The sequence below is a fragment of the Polypterus senegalus genome, chromosome 5 (genome assembly GCF_016835505.1).
Source record: "Polypterus senegalus isolate Bchr_013 chromosome 5, ASM1683550v1, whole genome shotgun sequence".
Lineage (NCBI taxonomy): Eukaryota > Metazoa > Chordata > Cladistia > Polypteriformes > Polypteridae > Polypterus > Polypterus senegalus.
In genome coordinates this window covers 153,257,966-153,283,240 of record NC_053158.1, presented here as the reverse complement: position 1 = coordinate 153,283,240, position 25,275 = coordinate 153,257,966, and the positions used below count along the sequence as shown (strand labels likewise).

The 25,275-nt window shown below is 40.7% G+C and overlaps 1 protein-coding gene and 1 long non-coding RNA gene across 4 annotated transcripts in view; one reads left to right on the top strand and one right to left on the bottom strand.

Moving 5' to 3' along the window:
- klhl18 (kelch-like family member 18) overlaps nt 1–7,359 on the top strand; it is a 43,185-nt gene extending 35,826 nt beyond the window's left edge. For all 3 annotated transcript variants that reach the window (XM_039753519.1, XM_039753518.1, XM_039753520.1), the window contains exon 10: nt 5,718–7,359. In XM_039753519.1, coding sequence (XP_039609453.1) covers nt 5,718–6,104 — 387 coding nt within the window. In that variant the 3' untranslated portion in view covers nt 6,105–7,359. The remainder of the gene's footprint in view (nt 1–5,717) is intronic.
- Nucleotides 1,419–22,862, bottom strand: LOC120529595. The gene is made up of 4 exons (XR_005633772.1): nt 22,775–22,862; nt 21,995–22,026; nt 1,670–1,754; nt 1,419–1,532 (listed from the first exon to the last, which is right to left on the bottom strand). It is a non-coding gene; the product is annotated as an uncharacterized LOC120529595 (long non-coding RNA).
- Nucleotides 22,863–25,275: the final 2,413 nt, after the last annotated feature.

The window sequence follows — 25,275 nt, the reverse complement described above, 5'->3', positions numbered from 1 at the left end:
CCACTACTCTCCACTACAAATAGGAAAAAGAGGCTACAATTTGCACGAGCTCACCAAAATTGGACAGTTGAAGACTGGAAAAATGTTGCCTGGTCTGATGAGTCTTGATTTCTGTTGAGACATTCAAATGGTAGAGTCAGAATTTGGCATAAACAGAATGAGAACATGGATCCATCATGCCTTGTTACCACTGTGCGGGCTGGTGGTGGTAAGGATGTTTTCTTGGCACACTTTAGGCCCCTTAGTGCCAATTGGGCATCGTTTAAATGCCACGGGCTACCTGAGCATTGTTTCTGACCATGTCCATTCCTTCATGACCACCATGTACCCATCCTCTGATGGCTACTTCCAGCAGGATAATGCACCATGTCACAAAGCTCGAATCATTTCAAATTGGTTTCTTGAACATGACAATGAGTTCACTGTACTAAAATGGCCCCACAGTCACCAGATCTCAACCCAATAGAGTATCTTTGGGATGTGGTGGAACGGGAGCTTTGTGCCCTGGATGTGCATCCCACAAATCTCCATCAACTGCAAGATGCTATCCTATCAATATGGGACAACATTTCTGAAGAATGCTTTTAGCACCTTGTTGAATCAATGCCACGTAGAATTAAGGCAGTTCTGAAGGCAAAAGGGGGTCAAACACCGTATTAGTATGGTGTTCCTAATAATCCTTTAGGTGAGTGTATATATATATATATTTTCTATAATATATAAGTGATTAAGCCTAATAATGTCTAGACAGTCTGTAAGGAATATTCAGGGCAATTAAAATAATTAGTTCCTCATGGTTGCTGCCTAATTTGGGATATCCCCAGGTCTTCAACAAAAGCCTTTAGGTTAATGGGAATATGACTGAACAAAAAATTCTGATACTTGTTTCCTTTCTTAAAGTTATGCAATATGCAGCTCCTGTATAAAACAGTAGTTGCTCTGTTAGACATGATAATTGGCTAGGCTACTTTCAGACGCAGTAACTGCAGACCAATATTATCTGCAGTTATGTTTCTTTTATAGTAATGTGGCAAAAGTGTGATCCACTGCCTCTTCGAGACCTGTTTCAACTTAGTTCAATTTAGTTGGCTTTCAAGCATAAACCGTAACACATAAATAGAGTTTCGATGTGAACTTTGATTAGGCAATCCAAAAAAATGATAAAGAGAGAAATACTTTATTCTTTCAACAATGTGAATTGTTTAGTTCTTGAGGAATAACAGCATAATAATGACATTACCATCACTATGCTGAATAGATGATATGTTGGTCCTTACTGTTGAATTCATTGTTCACCATTCCCCTGACATAAGAAGACAAATTTTGGCCACAAAGTTCCCATTTTGGCTCACATATTTATATAACATTGTTCTGTGTCTCATAAAGATCACCCAGTTGCACAAAAGAGAAGCACTTACACTCTACTTAGTGGCATTGGTTTCCAGTTTTACTTTCTGCCTTGGATCCCATTTGTCCTCAGTATTTTGTGGTAAAGGAGTTACAAACATTGATCCTCACTGTGAGGAAATCACCTACAGATGTAAAGATAAAATTATATTATTTGAACAGGTGACTCAAAGTCGGTTGAGCTCACTAGTGGAGAGAGATATTTTTCTTCCAGTCTTAACATAAATCCTAAGGAATTCGTGTAACTTTTATCGAGCCATACCAGATTGGCTTTTATCTTCTGTTCTTTTCTCTCTTTGGCTGTTTTAGATTCTTGTTGTTTAGGCAAGTATCCTTCCACATTTCACCTAGAAGACGCAACACATAATCTTTTAATATAGTTTTTGACAAATTTACAAAAAAAGAATTGATCACAAACCCATATCACTATAACAATTAGTGTTCTTGCCTCTTATCCATTAATCCATGCAGACCAATTTAGAATATTAATACTGATTTGTTAAAACAGACTTATTAAAGGTGGGTAATTCTGCAAACATTCACATATACTCTTTGGTTTGTGCTGGTGTCCACATATCAAAAACCTTGTGCAGTTTTGCAACTTTTGCTTAAAGTACTGCCTTTTATTAAATATGTTGGTAAAGTTGAGTCTCTCCTCTTGAAAGAGAAGTACTACCACCCTAAATTCTTTTTTAAAAGTAATAATCCCTATCACATTGTTCTTTGAATTCCAGAATGTTAATATGATGTTCAGATGGTTCATAAAACATTGTGTATTTTTATTTTATTATTTATTTTTATTTTTTTTTTTTTACAAATAAACAGCATGTATTATGCGAGGTCAGGTAAAAGCGCAGGCGCTGGTATAGTACGTTGCCACACCCACGACATGACAAGACATCTCCAGATCCCAGTTGGCAACCCCCCAGGCAGACGCGAGGTCCAGTCCCACCCTCTGGACATGACCATTTATCTGCTACAGCCAGGTGTTACGTGGGTGTCCCCTTGGTCTGGTCCTCCGCAATGAAGATTCTGCGAGCTGGATCTCACTCACATGGCCACAGTGCTGTAATTGACGCTCCCTCACAATGTAGCTGATGTGCCGTATTTGGGACTCCATGAGCAACCTGCTCGTTCAACACCAGCAATACCCAAGGATTCTCTGAAGAGACGCAATACCTAAGGAGTCTGGATAGCATCCATGTCTCGCAACCATATAGCAAAACCGGGAGCACCAGGACTCTAAAGACTTGGACCTTTGTCCTTTTGCTGAGATATCAGGAGTACCACACAATGCTTTCCAGTGATCTCATGACCCCCCATGATCTCCCAATCTATCTACTGACTTCAAAGGATGAGTCACCAGAAACATGAATGTCACTGCTGAGGTAAGTAAACCTCTGAATGAGGTTGACATTCAAACTGCAGACAGACATACTGCTGATGGCTGTGCCCACTCATACTACTCGCTCAGTCTCTCGAGAGCCATGATCAGAGCGATCAGTGAATCTTTCTTCACTAACAGATCCCACCCAACATCCAGTCTGTGCAATCATTGAACAGAGTTGGAGTAAGGACAAACCCCAATGAACACCAGAATCAACTGTGAAAAATGCAAAGGTACTGCCTCCACTCTGTACTGCACAGCACTGAAACTTCAGGGGGGTCCCTTGAGGATGTCTCACAGGGGAGCTTGATTAACTGAGTCGAACGCATTACGAAAACATAGAAAGGCTGCAAAGAAATTCGATGAGAATCCTCAGTGCCAGGATGTGGTAGACTTTTTAGGCATAAAACCAAACTGCTCTGGTGACTGGCAGGTGAGCAAGTGATCATGGATTCTATTGAGGATGACCCTAGCAAGGACCTTATCTGGCACTGAGAGCAGTATTATCATCATGTACAGTAGTTGCTGCAATCTAGGCAATCACCCTACCCTTTACTGATAGAGACAACAAATCCAGTTTTCCAGTCAGTTGGGTTGATGCCTGTCTCCCAAATAGAAGCAAAGACAGCTTGCAACGCCAGGTGGACAGCTTTACCACCAGCCTGGATAAGTTCACCCTGGAGACCACAGATCCCTGCAGCCTTCCCTTCCCCTCAGCTGGGTGGTTCATAACTAATTGTAGGATCAGCTTCAAGAACCATGGACCCAGAGATGTCCAACATCCTAGCCAGAGGATAAGCTTTAAACAGCTGCTCAAAGTAGCCAACCCTGTGGCTCACAACTGCAGCATCATTCATAAGGACCATTCCATCACCTGCCCTGACTGTGACTCTCCGATTAACAGATTCAGATGTGCATATTGCTTTGATTCCTCTGTAAGCAGAACAAGGTTCTCTAGACCATAGATGGTGTGTCACTTCCTCAGATTCCTCAAACAAACACCTTCTTATCTGTCTTCTGAGCCCGCCCAGCCGTCCTTCTCAGTTCCCAGTACAGACTGGTTGCCATCAAGCCATGTGCTATGACTCCTCTCGATGATATCCAAGGTGCTCTGCAAGATGAAATGCATCTTTCTCACTGTGTTTGGTGTACTCCTAAATGGCCTTAAATTGGAGAAGAACAACCAAACTGTAACTGCCTTTACTGTACTAGTAGCACCTGGACTTATCTTGCTCAGCTGGGAAAATCCCACCTCATCACTTTAAAATCAGTGGGTAACTGATGTTCTATACTATTTGAAATTGGAAAAAATCTAATTCGCACTTGGAGGATCTATTCAAAACTTTTTTAAAATATGGCAGGATCTAATCAATAACATTTCAGAATAAGCTTCCATTTCGGGGAAAAGGATACCCTTCTTTTCTTGCTCCTTTTATAGAGTAGCTTCTGTTGCTGGCTTCTGTCTCTTTCTCTTGGATGGAGGTTGAATTTTGCTTTGATTTGTTAAATTTATGTTGACTGTTTTGTAATGTTGTCTGTTTCTAATAGAAATCAATAAAATTATTTAAAAAAGCCTCCTTCTGGGAACACTGGCAACCTCCACACAACCCTCGGCAACCTTCAGGGTCTTGTCACGGAAGGTCTCCCCGATCACATTAGGTTTGGCAGTCACATTTAAGTCTGCAAGTTCCTCGCACAAACTGCACACACTCATTAGAAACAGCCTGATCCTGGAGTCTGGCCAGGTCCAGCTTCATTCTCCTAGTAGGTAGTAGCCTTCTGGACCTAAGTTCAATCTTCAGAGTAACAACAAGTCTGTGGTCAGAATCCATTCACACCATCAGAATTGGACTACCAAGTTCAACGATGTGGCTCAGGACTTTGGAACTAGGATCCAATGATCCACAGCCCCTGACCTTTTACAAAGTCAAGGAACATGGGGCCAGTTTCACCACAGTCGCCAGACCCATTTGTACAGACACAATCCTCATAGCCAGCCCTGTCAGTGCCAGTGGTTGTATTGAAGTCACACATGAGCCAAGGAGTGCCACCTCATGGAAACCCATCAACTACTAAGCGCAGCAGCAAATAAAATGTCTCGCTCATCAAGACATCACTCACTGCGGTCAGAACATACACTGAGACAACAGACAAGGTACCTAGAGAGTGCCTTAATCTGAGTTTCATAATAAGATCTTTGAAAGGAGTGATATCGGACACCATCAGAATGAGCCAATCTGCAACAGCTACTCCCTGAGTATGATAGCCATTGGAGTGACCAGACCAATAAAGGGTCTACCCACCTACAGAGATCTGGGTACCTCGGAGAGTGCCACCACTGAAATGCTCCTCCGACAGCAGAGGGCGTTCCATGCACCTACCCAGAAGGGCCATCTCAAATTGAGACCCTAGTGCTGCAGTGCAGCGGGTGACACCTCGAATGTTACAGATTTTTATTGTATTTACAATGCCATCTGTTTTGCATATGTATGCAGCTTGTTTGATTTAAAACAGTCATCTCAACTAACTGTGCATTTCATGGTTGAATGTCTGCATTTACACCACAGAGGTGGGAGTTTTTACTTAAAATGGATGTGAGTAGCATGCCGTCTGACTGCCAGTTTGCCTTGTTATGCCCCCTATTCCACAGGTATATCTTGCTTACTGCATGTTTATAAATCAAGTGGTAAGCACACCACCACATACCTCTTAAATTGTAATAAATTGGTTTTAGTCTGGGTAAGTTGTAACTATTTTACTCTTTGAATACTCTGATACTCTTTTACAGCTCATCTAAATAGCATTTTAGGTTTAGTAAAAGCTGAAACACTTAACAAGATGTTCAGTGTGTTCAACTGCAAAACAGTAACAATGTGATGTCTGTGGTGTTGTCTAATACTTGCTACATTTCTTTCTTTACCAGGTGGAATATTATAACCAGCACACTTCATCCTGGCATCCAGTGGCAGGAATGCTAAACAAGCGTTGTCGACATGGTGCAGCAGCCTTGGGAAGTAAACTTTATGTGGCAGGAGGCTATGATGGCTCAGGGTTTCTCAGCATGGTAGAGGTATATAGTTCTGGTGCCAATCAGTGGAGCTACGTAGTGCCTATGAACACACGACGAAGCAGGGTCTCTCTTGTTGCCAACTGTGGCCGGCTTTATGCAGTCGGTGGCTATGATGGACAGTCCAATTTGAACTCTGTGGAAATGTATGACTCTGAAACCAACCGTTGGACATTCATGGCTCCTATGGTTTGTCATGAGGGTGGTGTTGGGGTTGGCTGTATTCCTCTTCTGCCTATATAGCATTTTCAAGTTTTAGTTGCATTTTAACATTACATTGTGTATCTGGATTTAAGGAATTCACTGTTGGACAAGTCCTTGGCATTTTGTCAGAGCTGAGATTATCATGTTCAGAGCCCCCATACCCAGTGAACATCTAGTGGAGGAAAAAAATGTTCACTTGCACTGCATATCAGCTTGTCGGATTAGCATTGTGGAAAGAAAGAAGACAATTGAAGATCTGACTATTAGGAAGATGAGTGCTTCAAGTCTCCAGGCTGTTCTTGAAATGGGGAAGTTATTTCTACAAATTAACTAACAAGTTCTACTCAAAGGAGAAGTGAACTTCTTCCAAAAGAGCACAACACTAGTGAAATGATGCAGAGAGTGGCCCTGACTGTCTGTTTTTGGAAGGGAGGCAAGTGCAAAGTGCAGTGCTGAACTTATTAAAAATAGAATTGGCTCACTCCAGTGGGTATGAGTGTGGTGCCAGGCATTTCTGAATGTACTGAACTTCAGCAATTTTTAGAATTTTGTACTTTCAGCTATTTTCCTATGGGGAATGCCAGATTTGCCCTGCAAGCTACCATTAATAGAAAGTTGCATATTTTGGGCCATATAGAGCATTACTGTCCTCATTTTGAAGAAGAAAATTGTAGGAATATATTTTCTTTTAAAACATACATTGGCCTAAAAATGATTTTGAAAAATTTATTTTGCAAGGATATTTTGTTCCATCGTTATTCAATGCTGGGTTTCTAAAGCATAGAAAAATATTTTATTCTGTGACATATTTTTTTTTATACTACTTTATTAAGCCCTTTCACCAGAATAGCTGTACAAAATAATAAGTAATCTTCTATCTTACATTGTTTGATTCACAGTTTCCTACAGCACTTTCTAAAATGTTCTATGGTGCTGAGCCTAACCATAAAAATATTTACTGTTATAATGTGATTAATGAGCTGCTGCTGTTCGGTGTCTTTATGAATGTGATGGACTTCAGGAGGCATAGCTTGGTACCAAAACTTGCTTTTCTAAATACCTCAGAATGACCAAGTGCATAATACCAAATATTCAGGCCTCCTTGCATGACCTCTGTTTCTAGATGTTATTCTACACTATAGGTTGAGCTTTGAGAGTATTAACAAGCGTTATATAAAGATACACAGACAATACTGTATTAGGGGGATGTTTGAGAAAAGTGTAAATTATTTCTTTGTAATGTGATAACTTTGTATAACTTTTGTTTATAAATCAATGTTTACTGTTTCTTCTACATAGTCAAAGTTATTTTTAGTTGTTTCATATGTTCTTGGGCACGCAGCATTGCTGTCATGGTTGATGTATGGTGGCTTCGTGTAAGGCGACCGTGGAGTTGACTTTTATTTATTATAAGCACTTTTCTCTATCTTATACAACTACTAGTGGGGTAAGCCCCCCTGGTGCCTTCGACGCCAGAATATTAGTAAACTCTGTAAATGTACAAAAGAAAAATGATCTATTGGAGTCAAAATCACGAAATTCTATACATATGTAAAAGAGAAAATTATTATTTAACGGGGTAAAAATCATGAAATGAGAATAAAATATTTACTCTCTTACCGATTGGAGTATTCCCGTTAAACTGAGGTCCACTAGGCTCGACACACTAAATAAACGATCCATTCGTTTTAACTGACATTCGTATAGATAGATAAAAAAAAAAAGTTTTCTAAAAAATGAATCATTTAAATAACAGGAAAAATCACGTGAAAACTAAAATGGTATGCAATGTCATCATAACTCAACCTTCCGCTAACTAAATCATCTAAATACAAACATTGGAGTTATCCATCCATCCGTCCATTATCCATCCCGCTGTATGCTAACTACAGAGTCACGGGGGTCTGCCAGAGCCAATCCCAGTCAATACAGGGCGCAAGACAGGAAACAAACCCTGGGCAGGGCGCCAGCCCACCGCAGGGCACACACCATGGACAGTTTAGGATCGCCAATGCACCTAACCTGCATGTCTTTGGACTGTGGGAGGAAACCCACGCAGCCGCGGGGAAAACTTGCAAACTCCACACAGGGAGGACCCGCCCGGGAAGTGATCCCGGGTCTCCTAACTGCGAGGCAGCAGCGCTACCCACTGCACCACCGTGCCGCCCACATTGGAGTTATGAATAGATTTTTTTTTTTTTAATAGTTTGTTCCTGTGAAAGAAAGTTTACTTGATCAAAAATGAAAACCACAGCATTCTTGATATTAAAAACCATGACTTTCTTGATATTTTAGTTTCTTATTCAGTTTTTAAATTCTAATCTGAAAATCTAACAACATCACATTAAAATTCGATAAATTCTGAAAAGAATGATACCAAACATATATATGTAGGTTTTAAAATAAGCCCGATTTAAAGCGTGACATAAAAAAAGGTCACATAAAATCGTTGCACTTTTTAGGCTTAGTATTTTATACATAGAGAGTAGATTTGGTCAGGAGAAATTAACTGAAATATTACAATCTTTTGCCATGAATGGTTCAGGTGTCTTCCATCAGTGCATAATTGTTTTATACAGTGCCCTCCGTAATGTTTGGGTGGACGACACCCTTTTCCTTAATGTACCCCTCTGCTCCACAATTTAAAGTAACAAATCAAACAGTTTCAGTGCGATTAAAGTGCACATTTGTATACTTTAGTTTAAGGGTATTTGCACACATTTCAGTCACACAGTTTTTTTTTTGTTTTTTTTTTTTTCTCCCTCTAAATATTCTTCTTCTTCATGCTTCCCCATTTCAGGGCATCACAATGTTAGGGCCAGGTCTATTAACGCAGTCATATTTAGTATTTTGTCGCATATCCCTTGTATGTAAGGACTGCTTGAATTCACTTTACTGGGTGCTGAAGATCTTCTCTGCCGATGCTCTGCCAAGCCACTTATTCAGCCATTTTCAGCTCCTGCTTGTTTTGGGGGCTTCTCCCCTTATGGTTTCTCTTTAGCATATGGAAGACCTGCTCATTTGGATTTAAATCTGGTAACTGGCTTGGCCATTCAGTGATTTTCCATTTTTTAGATTTGACAAACTCTGCTTTAGTTTTAACTGACGTGACTCAGACCCCTTAGTTGTTTCTTTTTCCTTAATGAGCAGCCAAACACTAATGAGACACAAAACAAGCCGCCACATAACCAGCTAACCTGAAAATAAAGAAAGGTGAAGGTCTCAGTCATGTTGGCCTGCTCAGGTCAGCAAAACATCTTGATGGTGGACCTAGAAAGAACAGAAAATCAACAGTCTGCTGTGGCAGAATGAGAGCAACAAGTCATGATATTAGAGTGAAATTGGCTGGAGTTTGATGTTTCAATTTAGCTGCTCATCTGTTGGCTCGTTTCATATCTCATTTCTGTTTGACTGCCATTTAATGAAGAAACAAATCAATTCAATAAAAAATGGCTATTAAAATGAAGGGAAATGGAGTGAATTAGCAGTGAAAACTCCTCGTTGATTATTAAAAGGGTTAGAATGAAAACCTGAAGCCCACCAGGACCAGAGTTGGACACCCCTGTTGTAGGATGAAGTGCTGTCCAATGAGGTTGGAGACATTAACTGGAACTTGAGCAGCTGTTTCTACACACCTCAGAACTCATCGTGCCTCTGCCATCAGCAGTCCCATCATCAATGAAGAGAAGTGTGCCAGTGTCTGTGGCAGCCATACATGTCTAAGCCATAACACCCTCACCACCGTGTTTAACAGATGAGGTGGTTATGCTTTGGATCTTCGGCAGTTCCTTTTTGTCTCCACACTTTGCTCTTGTCATCACTCTGATGAAGGTTCATCTTGGTCTCATCTGTCCACTAGACCTTTTATCCAGAATTCTGCAGGCTCTATTAAGTATTTTTTCGCATATAGTAATCAGGCCATGCTGTTTTTGTTGCCAGCTAGTGGTTTGCATCTTGCAGTGTGGCCTTTGTGTTTCGTCGTCTGTGACACACACACACACACACTGCCTCCTGAAGACTGCTTCTGATCTGTCAGGCAGGTGTCTGAGGCGTTTTCTCTGCCATAGTGAGGTCTTTCTTGGCCTACCAGCCCCTTTGTGTTTGCTGAGCTCACCAGTGCATTCTTTCTTCTCAGTGATATTCCAGACTGTTGATTCTGATAATCCTACGGTTTTACTGATGTCTCAAGTAGTGGAGTCTTGTTTTCCAGCCTCATATTGGCTTCTCTTGGCCTCATGTTGAACAAGAGCAACTATAGACTGGCTATCTTATGCCAGCACTAATGAAGCAATGAAACACATCTGAGAAATCGCAAGGAGCTGTGACGCCAATATGGTGCCTTGAAATGGCGAAGACTGTGTAGAAACATTTTGAGATTTCTACATGATGAGAAAGAATTGTAAGCAAGTACTGTTTTCTGAATTGTTTGATTTGAAATTTGAAAATAAATTAAGGAACAATGTGTCTTTGTCTCAAACTTTATGGACGCCACTGTATGTGTGTCCTCTACGGGTGGTGACGTCCCTTGTAAACAAAATGCAGAGTGTGATGGCCACCACATGTATACATCTCCACACTAAGGTGAAGCTTTTCTCATTGAAACCATCCAGGTTCATAGGAAATGAAAAAATTTAATTTTTTTAAGGAGATCCATCCATTATCCAACCCACTATATCCCAACTACAGGGTCATGGGGGTCTGGTGGAGCCAATCCCAGCCAACACAGGGCAGGAACAAACCCCGGGCAGGGCTCCAGCCCACCACAGGGCACACACACCTAAGCTGCATGTCTTTGGGAGGAAACCCACGCAGACATGGGGAGAACATGCAAACTCCACGCTGGGAGGACCCGGGAAGCAAACCCGGGTCTACTTACTGTGAGGCAGCAGCGCTACCACTGCACCACCATGCCGCCCTTAATGAGAGCTATCTGTATAATTTTATTTCTTTTGTGCAACAAATCGACAGCGTATTCTGTTTTCCTTTAAGTACCCTCTACACTGGGTTGTAGATACAGTACATTGTCAGGCCCGCTAAGTCCCATTCACAATCACCATTGGTGTATCTGGAACTCATCCCAGCAGCACTGGGCACGAGATGGGAAAACGACTCTAAACACGGTGCCAGTCCTTTGCAGGGCTCACACCCAGGCATGCAGAAATGTGCACACTCGATACAGATAGAAACCAGACGTGGGATTTGAACCCTAGCATACAATAAAGTAACATTTGAGTTTAAGACTGAATCAACATGAAGATGTCATATGTGCCGAAGTGCAACACTGTAATTTGGTGACTTCTTTATTCCCATCACTGCTTAAATACAGCAGGGTCAGGCTTAATGGGGGACAATTTGAAGTTGAGTTTTGTGTGTTTAGAGCAGCCACTAGATGGCGTCTGAAATCTAAATTAGACAATTTCTTTTTTTTTTTCTAAAAATTGTTTCTACATTCACTTTTAAATTATTCAGTTATTTGTATTTCTCTCTTGTTATGGGCATATACAGTATAGGGGGAATCTCAGAGTCCCAGACGCAGCCGCACAGACACTGCATTCAAAAGACTGTTCACGATACCGTTACATTAACACTATGGTGGGGTCGGGAGCCTTGTGTAAGCAGTAGTTTGGAATTGTGTTTGTGTCTGGTTGTGGATGTTTAAAGTTTGCCCCTTGCATCAATTCTAACCTTAACCCCAGGGGGAGAAGGCCCTAAGACTACGTCAGTGGAGTAAGGCAGCCCCTAGGGAATAATGGTTTTGGAATATAAGGGAGTAGGTGTGGCGTGTATTTGTTGTACTAGGACAGATTAAATAAAGAATAGGCAGGAGGAGTGGGCCGGGAGTTAATGTAAGGGTCAAAATAAGAGTAATTTAAAATACCTAGTTTAAAAATTCATAGGTGGTTAGGTTCAAACTGTTTATTATGTTCTCTTCATTTTTGATAGTAACTATATATAATCTGTAATTAAATTAATTTGTGAATTAAAAATTATTTTTAAAGTGATGATTGGTCCAAAACCTTTTGGAGGACTGATTATTAAAAACAAAAATTAAAATTATTTGACAAATGTTTTGAGATTCAGGTGTAGCTAGTGATGGATAGAATGTTATAGGAACAGTTGGGTTCAAAGGTCATCAGACCACTTTGAAAAATAGATGGAATAAGGAGTCCTGACAAAAGAAATATTTTTTTTATACCTGGAACAGTGCACCTATGCACCTTTATTGCCGTAAGGCGAGTATCCCCTACCATAAGCCCGACTCCAACTCCCAGAGTGAGGGGTGGTGGCTCATTTTTATGCAGAAATTCTGGTGTCCGAACATTGCACACAGGAAGTCAGGCAGAACCACCAAAAAACAAGAGAGTCGTCTCTTGACCGTGTGCCCCAGCGCCACTTAGGGAACCCAGCGGCGCTGCCCTTCATAACCACACTTTCCAAGTTGCCCAGCAGGTGTCCAGTCTGAAGCCAGGCCAGACGCCAACCATCATACTCGGGGATAAACTCCCCAAGTCCATCCATTATATCTTCTCCCTGACTTGGAAAGGAGAACAAGAACCAGGCTGGTCAGGGTGTGCATCCCTCTATGCTGTCCGGGTAAGGAACCGGTCCAGTTGGGATGCCTGTCCATCCCTTACATTTATCGCAATACACACACACATAATCATCTCTTCAAGGAGATGCGCCCATACTCACTGTAGGTCAGTGCTTCTCAATTATTTTCTGTCATGCCCCCCTTAGGAAGAAGAAAACATCTCGCGCCCCCCGCGCGACTATAAATAGTATCATTTGTCTATAAAATTGTTATAAGTACAAGTATAAAAAAGCATGTTCCCCGAGGTCAAACGCGCCCCCTTGACGGAGCCACGGCGCGCCCCACTATTTGAGAAGCACTGCTGTAGGTGAACGGCTATGTCATATGCACTTTTTGTCATTTAAATGTAGGAGGAGATACTTTTATACACCTCAAGTATGTATGATGATTGTTTCCGCTTAAAAATGCTGTTTTTAAATGACAACTCAGCCTCGAGGTAGCCTTAAATTAGAATGCTCGAGAGTAGAGAAGTTGCAATGTAATAACTACGTAGCCAAAGACCATTCAGAATTTAATAATACCCCTTTGATGAACTTCCAAATTAATATTAATGATAACACAGGAAATTGTACAGTTGACTTCCAAAATGAAACTTTCCATCTGTCTAAAGCCTTGGGTGCAAATCTAAGCAGCCTGTTAAAAAAACAGAATTGTTACAATTGAACTGTGATTGTTACATCTTTATTGACTGGCATTGTTAAATCTTTATCAAAAACAGGCCAGCACATTCTTAAGAATTACAAGCAAGTTTCCAATGTACTATTTCTTGGGAAGGAATATATCACTTTATAAAGTTGTGCTTTCACTCTTACCGATCTTGGCACTGAAACAACTGTAACTCATGTAAAAGATATTCTTATATTTTACTGTGCAGGACACACAACATTCATTATATGTTTGGATTAAAGTGTCACTTTTGGCACTGTTGGCAGACTTCTCTTTTGCAATGAGAACTGAAATGGGCTGTCGGGCACCTCTTCTACCATCACAGTGCAATGGCAGACACAGAGACCAGTTGTTTTGCTACTAAACTTAATCTTAAATAGGAGCAAAGCGATGACGTCGACCGTATAACATCCGCCGTTCATATTGTACCAACAAGACATTGTTACTCACAACAAAAGTCATGCACTGACGTAGAAAAACTCTAACCGGAGGTGACCGTGACCCAAAACATAGTACATACAAACTGGCACACGGTGACGTTATGAAAAAAGATTTATTATATTTGACAAAAACAATGAGAAAAAAATGAAAATAAGCATAAAATTTAATTCTACACATAAAATGAAACCCCTAAATTGTGCCGCTTCTCGTAGTTGGTTTAGTTCCCACTTGCTAAACTGTTGTATGGTGTACTCTGGTTACAGTGCCCTCAGTTCTATTTGTCGTCACATGTAGTTTCCCTCAGGGCCCATGGCTGGGGTCATTTATTCTTTGTATTTTCCTAATACCGTATTTCCCCGGAAATGAGACCTACTCCGAAAATAAGCCCTAGCATGATATTCAGGCTGCTCTGTAACATAAGCCCTACCCCAAAAATAAGCCCTAGTCAAGATCGTCAGCTGAAAAGTAAGGTTCCTAAGGCTGGATTAATACTTCACGCTATGCAACGCTTGTGCCTGAAACATTCATTAAATTCCAAGGACACCTTGCCACAATATCTCTGAAAAGGATTTTTCATGATTACATCCATCATTCCAGGGATGTTTCAATTCCAGCAAGCATCGGGAGCAAGACAGAAGCAAAATCCCTGGACGGGACATCGGCTCATCGCAAGGTGAACACAGGCAGTCACATACACTCGTATCATTTTAGCGCCACCAAATCCCCAAACCTTCATGTCTTTGGATGGAAACCAGAGCACACTGTGGAAACCCACCAGGAAAACATGCAAACTCCAGGCAGAGAACACCAGCAACGTGACAGCAGCGCCACCGTGTCACCCTCATATGTGTAACTATTAACAATATTCATTATTTAAACTAAGTTAACGATTTATCTGTAAAATGTAACGTACATAATCTAATGCATTTCATCATGAAAGTGATATCAAGTATAAATCTAAGGATTCTAAATGTGCAGAGAGCTGGAATATCATAAATGTAATGTGTTCTGTGTGGCGATTGCTGCTGTCAGTTCAGGAGGAAGCCCCAGAAGTACATGGTGATTAACAACTTGGTCGCTTTTAAGATGACGTTTACGATGGTCTACTTTAATGATAAAGTAAACTACGAGGTTTATGTGGACATTTCGAGGTTGAAGCCGAAATTTCCACTTTAATCACAAAATAGACATTTTCACTGTGTCCTTAATGTTTTACTCTGTGGCTGAAATACACCGCCGTACATTCTGATGCTATTGTGATGCACAGAAGATGGTATGTGTAAAATATATCATTTCATTACGTTGGGGAATATGTGACGCTTGAATATAAAAGCACCATGGATGCATTTGTATATCAGACATCAAACCATTCATCAGACATCGAAGTGCGCACATCAATACCGGAGGATTCTAAAAGCAGCTGGAGTCGCAAGAAATTCAGGGTTTGAACGTGGAGAGTTATGACGAAATTCCAGAAGAAGATGACATGACTGTATTTGGATAAATGTATATTGTTATACATGAATAAATATAAGACATCCCCTGAAAACAAGCCCTCGTGCATCTTTTGGAGCAAAAATTAATATAAAACCCTATCTTATTTTCGGGGAAATATGGTAGTACCATGGATGAATGGTATTAAGAAGTGTGGTATAGTAATGAAGTAGAAGTACTTTGTTACTGTGGTTAAATATGTTTTGAGACTATTTCTAGTTTACCTGAGTATAGAATTTTCCGTCTGCTTTCACTTTTACTTCCCTTCATGACCCAAATGGCTGTTTTTACCTTAATATACACTCACCTAAAGGATTATTAGGACCACCATACTAATACGGTGTTTGACCCCCTTTCGCCTTCAGAACTGCCTTAATTCTACGTGGCATTGATTCAACAAGGTGCTGAAAGCATTCCTTAGAAATGTTGGCCCATATTGATAGGATAGCATCTTGCAGTTGATGGAGATTTGTGGGATGCACATCTAGGGCACGAAGCTCCCGTTCCACCACATCCCAAAGATACTCTATTAGGTTGAGATCTGGTGACTATGGGGGCCATTTTAGTACAGTGAACTCATTGTCATGTTAAAGAAACCAATTTGAAATGATTCGAGCTTTGTGACATGGTGCATTATCCTGCTGGAAGTAGCCATCAGAGGATGGGTACATGGTGGTCATGAAGGGATGGACATTATCAGAAACAATGCTAAGGTAGCCTGTGGCATTTAAACGATGCCCAATTGGCACTAAGGGGCCTAAAGTGTGCCAAGAAAACATCCCCCACACCATTACACCACCACCACCAGCCTGCACAGTGGTAACAAGGCATGATGGATCCATGTTCTCATTCTGTTTACGCCAAATTCTGATTCTACCATTTGAATGTCTCAACAGAACTCGAGACTCATCAGACCAGGCAACATTTTTCCCGTCTTCAACTGCCCAATTTTGGTGAGCTCGTGCAAATTGTAGCCTCTTTTTCCTATTTGTAGTGGAGATGAGTGGTACCCGGTGGGGTCTTCTGCTGTTGTAGCCCATCCGCCTCAAGGTTGTGCGTGTTGTGGCTTCACAAATGCTTTGCTGCATACCTCGGTTGTAACAAGTGGTTATTTCAGTCAAAGTTGCTCTTCTATCAGCTTGAATCAGTCGGCCCATTCTCCTCTGACCTCTAGCATCAACAAGGCATTTTCGCCCACAGGACTGCCGCATACTGGATGTTTTTCCCTTTTCACACCATTCTTTGTAAACCCTAGAAATGGTTGTGCGTGAAAATCCCAGTAACTGAGCAGATTGTGAAATACTCAGACCGGCCCGTCTGGCACCAACAACCATGCCACGCTCAAAATTGCTTAAATCACCTTTCTTTCTCATTCTGACATTCAGTTTGGAGTTCAGGAGATTGTCTTGACCAGGGCCACACCCCTAAATGCATTGAAGCAACTGCCATGTGATTGGTTGATTAGATAATTGCATTAATGAGAAATTGAACAGGTGTTCCTAATAATCCTTTAGGTGAGTGTAGTTTGGTGGACAAATTTCTTCACTAAAATATTAAAGCAGAAAACAAAAGTTCTATGCAAAGATGCACAATATTTTACTCGGTGAGTTATCTAAAGTAAGGGCTTCCCCTGCTTTAGGAAAACTTGCGTATATAAAAGATCTGAGTTACGTGGACAGCTGATACTGGCACTGATCATCTACACCAGGGGTGTCAAACTGGCTGCAGGCTTTTATTCTAACCTTTTTCCTAATCAGTGACCAGTTTTCACTGCTAATTAACTCCTTTTCCCTTCATTTTAATAGCCCTGTTTTTTAAGGATTCAGTCCCCTGAATTGATTCCTTTCTTCACTAAATGACAGCCAAACAGAAACGAGACATGAAAGGAGCTAGCAGCTAAACTGGGATTTCAAACTCGATTCAATTTCACTCCAACCAATCTCTTAATGAGAAGCTGATTATTGCTGTTATTTAATTCTATGGCTTGTTGCAGCTCTCATTCTGCCTCAAAACTGTTGATTTTTCTGTTTTTTTATAAGAACACTGTCAAAATGTTTTGGGGACCTGAGAGATCAACCTTACTGTGACCATCACCTTTCTTTAATTTCAGATATTGTGTGATGGGCACTGATGAGATGGTCATGTGGCACCTTGTTTTGTGTCTCATTATTGTTTGGCTGCTAATTAAGGAAAAAGAGACCACTAAGGGCCTGAGTCAAGTTAATTAAAACTAACGCAAATGAAGTTAATTGGCAGCAAAAACTGGTCACTAATGAAGAAGATGGTTAGAATGAAAACCTGCAGCCACTGCAACTCTCCAGGACTGGAGTTCGACACCAGTGATCTACACCGTCATTTCAAGTACACCTTTCTGCAGCCATCAGATGGTGTTTGTTTGGTAAGGCTGAATGTCGACAACCACAATCCCATTCTCATTTATTTCTACAGTTAATGAGGACATGTCTAGACTTTCTAGTGACATACTGGGCCTGTTAAAACTTCACCCACTTTACGTTCACTTCTCCCTTAATCACCATTCCTGAGAAAATGTCTCATCTGCAGATCTTACCGTACCCGGGTCAGCCCTGTATTTTATCTAATGACGATGAGGTAAATCGGAGTCAAGCTGAAGTCTTTGCAGAGGCCTCGTCATACCAGAAGACCCCACGTGGACACACAAGTTCAAACATAGAGCTCTAATTTAATGAGTGACAACTCATTTGGACAAAGTAACACACCTTTGAGCAGGCACTTGTTCTGTAACTGGAAAGAACTTTAATCCATCTATTGGAAATGACACCTTCCTTTAAAATGAACTGCATTCTTGTCTGCTTGCACTGAAACCTAAAAGCTGATGAGCCGCTCTCTCTTTGGGGATCTGAAAGCTGGCAATCTCTTCTCCTTGTGGTCGTGAAATCTAAGTTCCAATCTGCCAAGCCAAGTGCCAGAGACTGAGCCCAGTCTGAGAAACAGCCATTGCAACAAGAAGGGAACTTCAACATCTAAAACTCTTGTGCCAGGAAGAGTAATGCTTCTCCCTATGAAGTTGCAGGGGACACAACCAAAAGTCTAATTAAGAAAAGGACAGCATACCACGAACAAAGTGCCGTGTCGCAAAGAGGAGGAGTGCACTTCAACGCAAGAAGAATCTTCCAGCTGAAGCCGAACCCAAAGCAACAGCAGCAACATCTAGACCCAACATCGGACGTCACTCTTAACTCATTAAGGGATGAATTTTGACACCCACTGCACGTCCAACCTACCTGGAAGGGGATCTCTCTTTGAACTGCCTTTCCATTTTTTTTCCCTACTAGCATTTTTTTTGGGAGTTTTTCCTTGTCTTCTGTTAAAGCCCATTGTAGCACTGCTTGTGTGATTTTGGGTTACGCAGAAATAAATTGTATTGTATTGAATATTTTTCCAAAAAACACAGTTTTCTGAATAGCACCCAAAGTAAGGGTCTCACACATAAAATCAACCTAAAATATCAGTTGCTGGGCACTGTGGCCACCACTTCACAGTGTCTTGTGGCTCGAGACACTCACGGGTGGCATGATGGTTGGCAGGAATGAGTGGCAGGATGGCTTCCAGGCTGTCTTCACGTGACGAGTGCAGCAGCAGCTGTCACGGTCACAGTGCAACACAATCTGGTTTGTACCTCATGTCATTATGAGTGGCGGGCGGTCTTCATCTACACAAACATGTTCGGCACCACGATTAGCTAGAGATCGATTAGCTGATGCAGGTACCTCACTTTCGTTTTTGATCTCGATCTCCAGATCACTTGCATCAGAATCGGAGTCTGATTTGGCAATAGCATACAAAACGTCGTCCATGGAGTATTTTACTTTGTGCGTTCGCTTCGATCCCTCACCAGATGTTGATGCCATTTTTGTTCTTGTTTGCTCTTCACTACTCCCGCAAGAGCAGGGAATCTCAGTCAAACCAACGAAGCTAACTTTCCTTTTAGCAAACAGAGTCAAACTAAAATGTAACAGCGAGTTTTGTCACCGTTTGCAGTTGCTTACTGCTCTCCACCTCTCCTGATGACAAAGTCGACATCCGCCCTGAAAGAGTTAAAGAGTGTGCAGAGAGAAATTAGAATTCTAAACAGCCAGCCTCCTCTCGTCTGTCTTGCATTCTGTGTTATATGTTGATGTATATGCAGTTATCCTATTTCTATAATCCTTGTATTTATTAACTTCTTCTTCTTCTTTCTGCTGCTTCCGTTAGGGGTTGCCACAGCTGATCATCTTCTTCCATATCTTCCATCTTGTTCTGTTATACCCATCACCTGCATGTCCTCTCTCACCACATCCATAAACGTTCTCTTAGGCCTTCCTCTGTTTCTCTTGCCTGGCAGCTCTATCTTTAACATCCTTTTCCCAATATACCCAGCATCATTTATTAACAACTACACATTAAGCCCATTAAAATAACGGGTGCTAGAACAGTAGTGCATAAACATTAGTAGGAACAGTCTATATTAAATGGCAAGGGACCTTGTATGTGGCTGTAATATGTGTCCCTGTATTGTGTGCCTTTATTTTCTCTTGCAGTAATACTGGTTTGTATTTCCGTGAAATGCCAGTAATTTTCTGTGACAGTAATACAGTGGAACCTCGGTTCACAGCCATAATTCGTTCCAAAACTCTGGTCGTAACCCGATTTGGTCGTGAACCGAAGTAATTTCCCCCATAGGATTGTATGTAAATACAATTAATCCATTCCAGACCATATGAACTGTATGTAAATAAACTGTTCAAAAAAATTAAAGGAACACTTTGAAAACACATCAGATCTCAAAGGGAAAAAGAAATCCTCCTGGATATCTATACTGATATAGACTGGGTAATGTGTTAGGAACGAAAGGATGCCACATCGTTTGATGGAAATGAAAATGATCAACCTACAGAGCCCTGAAATCAAAGACGCCCCAAAAATCAGAGTAAAAAATTATGTGGCAGGCTAGTCCATTTTGCCAAAATTGAATTGCAGCAACTCAAAATTGTACGCAGCACTTTGTATGGCCCTTGTGTTCTTGTATACATCTTGTATACATCTAATGAGATGACAGATGGTGTTGTGGGGGATCTCCTCCCAGATCTGGACCAGGGCATCACTGAGCTCCTGGACAGTCTGAGGTGCAACCTGGTGGCATTGGATGGACCAAAACATATGTCCCAGAGGTGTTCTATTGGATTTAGGTCAGGAAAGTGTGGTGGCCAGTCAATGGTATCAATTCCTTCATCCTCCAGGAACTGCCTGCATACTCTCAGCACATGAGGCCAGGAATTGTCGTGCACCAGGAGCCACTGTACCAGCATAGGGTCTGACAATGGGTCCAAGGATTTCATCCTGATACCTAATGGCAGCCAAGGTGCCTTTGTCAAGCCTGTAGCGGTCTGTGTGACCCTCCATGGATATGCCTCCCCAGACAATCATTAACCCACCACCAAACTGCTCATGCTGAATGATGTTACAGGCAGCATAATGTTCTCCATGGCTTCTCCAGACCCTTTCACTTCTGTCACGTGCTCAGGGTGAACCTGCTCTCATCTGTAAAAAGCACAGGGCACCAGTGGTGCATCTGCCAATTCTGGTATTCTATGGCGAATGCCAATCGAGCTGCATGCTGCTGGGCAGTGAGCTCAGGGCCCATTAGAGGACATGGGGCCCTTGGGTCACCCTCATGAAGTCTTTCTGGTTGTTTGGTCAGAGACATTCACACCAGTGGCCTGCTGGGGGTCATTTTGTAGGGCTCTGGCAGTGCTCTTCCTGTTCCTCCTTGCCCAAAGGAGCAGATACTGGTCCTGCTGATGGGTTATGGACCTTCTATGGCCCTCTCCAGCTCTCCTAGAGTAACTGCTTGTCTCCTAGAATCTCCTCCATGCCCTTGAGACTGTGCAGGGAGACACAGCAAACCTTCTGGCAATGACACGTATTGATGTGCCATCCTGGAGAAGTTGGACTACCTGTGCAACCTCTGTAGGGTCCAGGTATTGGCTCATGCTACCAGTAGTGACACTGACTGTAGCCAAATGCAAAACTAGTGAAGAAACAGTCAGAAAAGATGAGGAGGGAAAAATGTCAGTGGCCTCCACCTGTTAAACCATTCCTGTTTTGGGGGTCATCTCATTGTTGCCCCTCTAGTGCATCTGTTGTTAATTTCATTAACACCACAGCAGCTGAAACTGATTAACAACCCCCTCTGCTACGTAACTGACCAGATTAATATCCCATAAGTGTCATTGACTTTATGCTATACTCTGATTAAAAGTGTTCCTTTAATTCTTTTGAGCAGTATATATTTTTTTTTAAATTTTTAAGCACAAATATAGTTAATAATACCATAGAATGCACAGCGTAATAGTAAACTAAATGTAAAAACATTGAATAACACTTTTCTCTGTTGTTCAAGGTTTTCTCAGTAACACTGCAAGAGTTCGCACTATAGCGCTATGACCCGCTCGCTAAAAACACTTTTTTTAGTGAGTTTTAAGCACAGGGAAAAAAATGAACATTTGAAAAATCCGTAATTTAATAAACCACCAAGAAAATTAACATTGCAACAATGCACACGCGCGCCTGTGTGTGTGTGTCTCTCTTTTTCTGCACAGGGAGAGACTGAACATGTGTGGCCCGCACATACGCACTTCACCAGAAGACACACACAGGGGTTTTATTAAAGAGGATTGTATTATTCAGTTTATAAGAACTAATGTGCTTCACTTACCTTGATACAATTCTAATGGCTGGACACCACCTCTGAAAAAGAAAGGTAAGGAATATAAAGTTGGAGGCTTATCAAATTATAGAATTAATTGACAGCATTGCTGAAGGCAAAGCGGATCATTAATTAGGCACGTTAAAATCACCCTTATCCTACAAGACCCTGTCCAAATGTGGCAGGACTGATTCACAGGCGGTAGGGAGATGTAGTTGTGTGTTCACGTGCTTTGGTTCAGTCACCTTGTCACGTGTGTCACTCACGCGTCTTCTCACATTATCGCAGGTGTCACAGCTCCAAAACAGATTGGGAACAAGTTGGAAAATCCCAAGAAGAAAAAAATGAAAGGCCATTCATTTGAATGTGAAACCGGAAGTGATACAGTCTAAAATGCCTTATTAAACATTATCCAGGGTTTGTTTTGATAACTAATGTTATTACTAACTAATTCTGTCATTGTTTTTATCAGTGTTATTTGAACAAACGTGTCAATTTGCAAAATGACAAGTTGTATTCTAATAAGCTTGAACATTATTTTGGCAGAACCCGGAAAAACTCAGTGGTTTATTTTCATGTTTCCTAACACTGTAGTTGGTGTTTCTCCAACTTAGATGTCTTACCAAATGAATGTGATTTCTCAATATACTCGTACATTATCTATTGGAGCTCTCACTCAGGGTTAACATATGGAATGTCCATCATACAGTTTCCTGTTCACTAGTTAATTCAGACTAAACTGAAATATGAAACTAGGAAGCACAACCTGTTTTTCAGTCTCTCCATTACCTTCTAGTTGCGTTTAGGAATGTCCTCCACTGTTACATTGTCTTTCTGTAGTTTTCATCGAGATCATAATCCCATCCTTCAACTATACTGTAAAAAATGTCAGTAAATTTAACAGTAAAAATACTGTACATGATAAAAGTAAAATACCTTTTCTGAAAAAAAGGAAAGGTACCTTATGTTCTACTGAAAATTATATCCTAAACAATACATTTCATTATTTTTTACAGCCAAGTTCTGTAAAATCGATATTTGTCTACCTTCAAAATGTGCTACATACCGTTTACTGATACATTACAGTTCCACTGAAAAAATCTCTGTTCATTTTACAGTGTAAAACTGTTATAGCGAATGTAAACAACTGTAAAATGTAAAACGGTAAAGCGCTGTTTCAGTAACACTAAAGTTGCGATATTTGCATAAGGAAACGCCCCCTTTTACCATATTGTTCTGGTGAACCGCATACATTTGAACAGAAGGGAAAATAATTTATACAAAGTTAGCCGACTTATTTTTCCCTGTGTGCTGAAGGTTTTTTTGAGGGTATGTAAGCTGATTTATGGGGCGTTGTATTCGATAAGCTGGCACACTTGTAGGACACCATACACCACAAAAGCAAACTTTACTTCTCTACCAGACAATGTGCCGTAACTTCCTTAAACACTGAATTGTTTTCAGTGTGTATAATTAAATGGTACATGTTTGCTATTGGTTGTTGTTACTTTGCTGATGCAAACAAATGTACTGGGGTTTAATTCTGACAATACTTCTAATGGTTTATTGATTGGCATATTTATTACACTTCATGGATTTTGTGTTTATGGTTAAATATTCCCTTCTGCTGGAATGTGATGTAAAGAAAAACAGTTAATTAAGTTATACCGTAGACCTAAAAATACTGTCACCTTATTTATTACGGTAAAATTCTGGCAACCCAGCTGCCAGTACTTTACTGTAAATGTAGCATTATTTTTTTACAGTGTAGCACTTTACAGATTGGTCTGGGACGAGGTGAAGTAGACCTCACCGATTTGACATGCCTACCCCTACAACGTGCCATATCAAGTACTCTAAGATGGACGTGTTCAGGACGTTTGTTTGATGGTCGCTTCACTTTCTCTTTACAGCCTTCCTTGATCAGAACTACTCTGCAGAAATTGCAAAGCTATACAGATTAAAGGTCAGTGAAGTTCAATATCATGTTAGATTTTTGCAATCAAATCCGTTTTTAATCTGATTTACTCTATATTTTGTTTTATTACGAACGTTTAATGTCCACAAACTGGTTGTATTGTTTAGAAGGCCTACAAGGATGCTGAAAAAATAGCACGAAACGAAGAAATTTCTTGTTGCAGAAACAATTAGAACTCAGCCTGACAGAAATGTCACAGACGGACCTGAAATGGCTTCATCTTGAAAAACCAGTTAAAACAGTTTGGAAAGAGTAGTGGGTAGAACTTTCCTCAGGAAGTATGACTTTGGATGCTTTCATGGGTGTTGCTGAGCGATGTGTCAATACTCTGCAAATTAAAGAATTCACTTACTATGGCATGCATGGTTCACTGAGTTTCTGTTAAATGGACAATACTGGAGTCCTGATAATGCACTGTAAATGATACAATTTATGTATTTTTAAAAAGATTTACATGTTCAGACCCTGTTTAAAAGAGAAGGTTTAACAAACTATAAATTTGAAGGTCACCCAAGTGAGGTGACATTCCAGTTTTAGTTGTTATGGGCAATTTCCTGTTTATTGAAATCTTTATTCACCATCGTAATTTATAGATTATGCTCTCTAGACTACAATAATGCCCAGAGATTTTTTGTTTTCATATTAGTGTAACATCTCAATTTATTTAACTATTGAAGAATTGATTTAACAGCAGGTATGTTAGAACATTAGAACAATCCAAATGAGAACAGGCCATTTAGACCAACAGAACTCACCAATTCTATCTATTTAATTCTTCTGAAAAAAAACGCATGTCTAGTTTTGAAGGTCACTAAAGTGTTACTGTCTACCACACTACTTGGTAGCTTATTCCAAGTGTCTATGGTTCTCTGTGGGAAGGAAAACTTCCTAATGTTTGTGTGAAATTACCTTTAACATTTTTTCAACTATGTGTCCCCGTGTTCTTGATGAACTCATTTTAAAATACAAGTCTCGATCCTCTGTACTAATTCCCTTTATAATTTTAAACACTTTAATCATGTCACCTCTTAATCTTCTTTTGCTTAAACTGTAAAGGCTCAGCTCTTTTAATCTTTTCTCATAACTCAACCCCTGTAGACTTGGAATCAGCCTAGTCGCTCTTCTCTGGACCTTTTCTAGCGCTGCTATGTCCTTTTTGTAGCCTGGAAACCAAAACTGCACACAATACTCCAGATGAGGCCTCACCAGTGCATTATAAAGGTTGAGCATAACCTCCTTGGACTTGTACTCCAAACATCGTGCTATATATCCTAATATTCTGTTAGCCTTCTTAATGGCTTCTGAACACTGT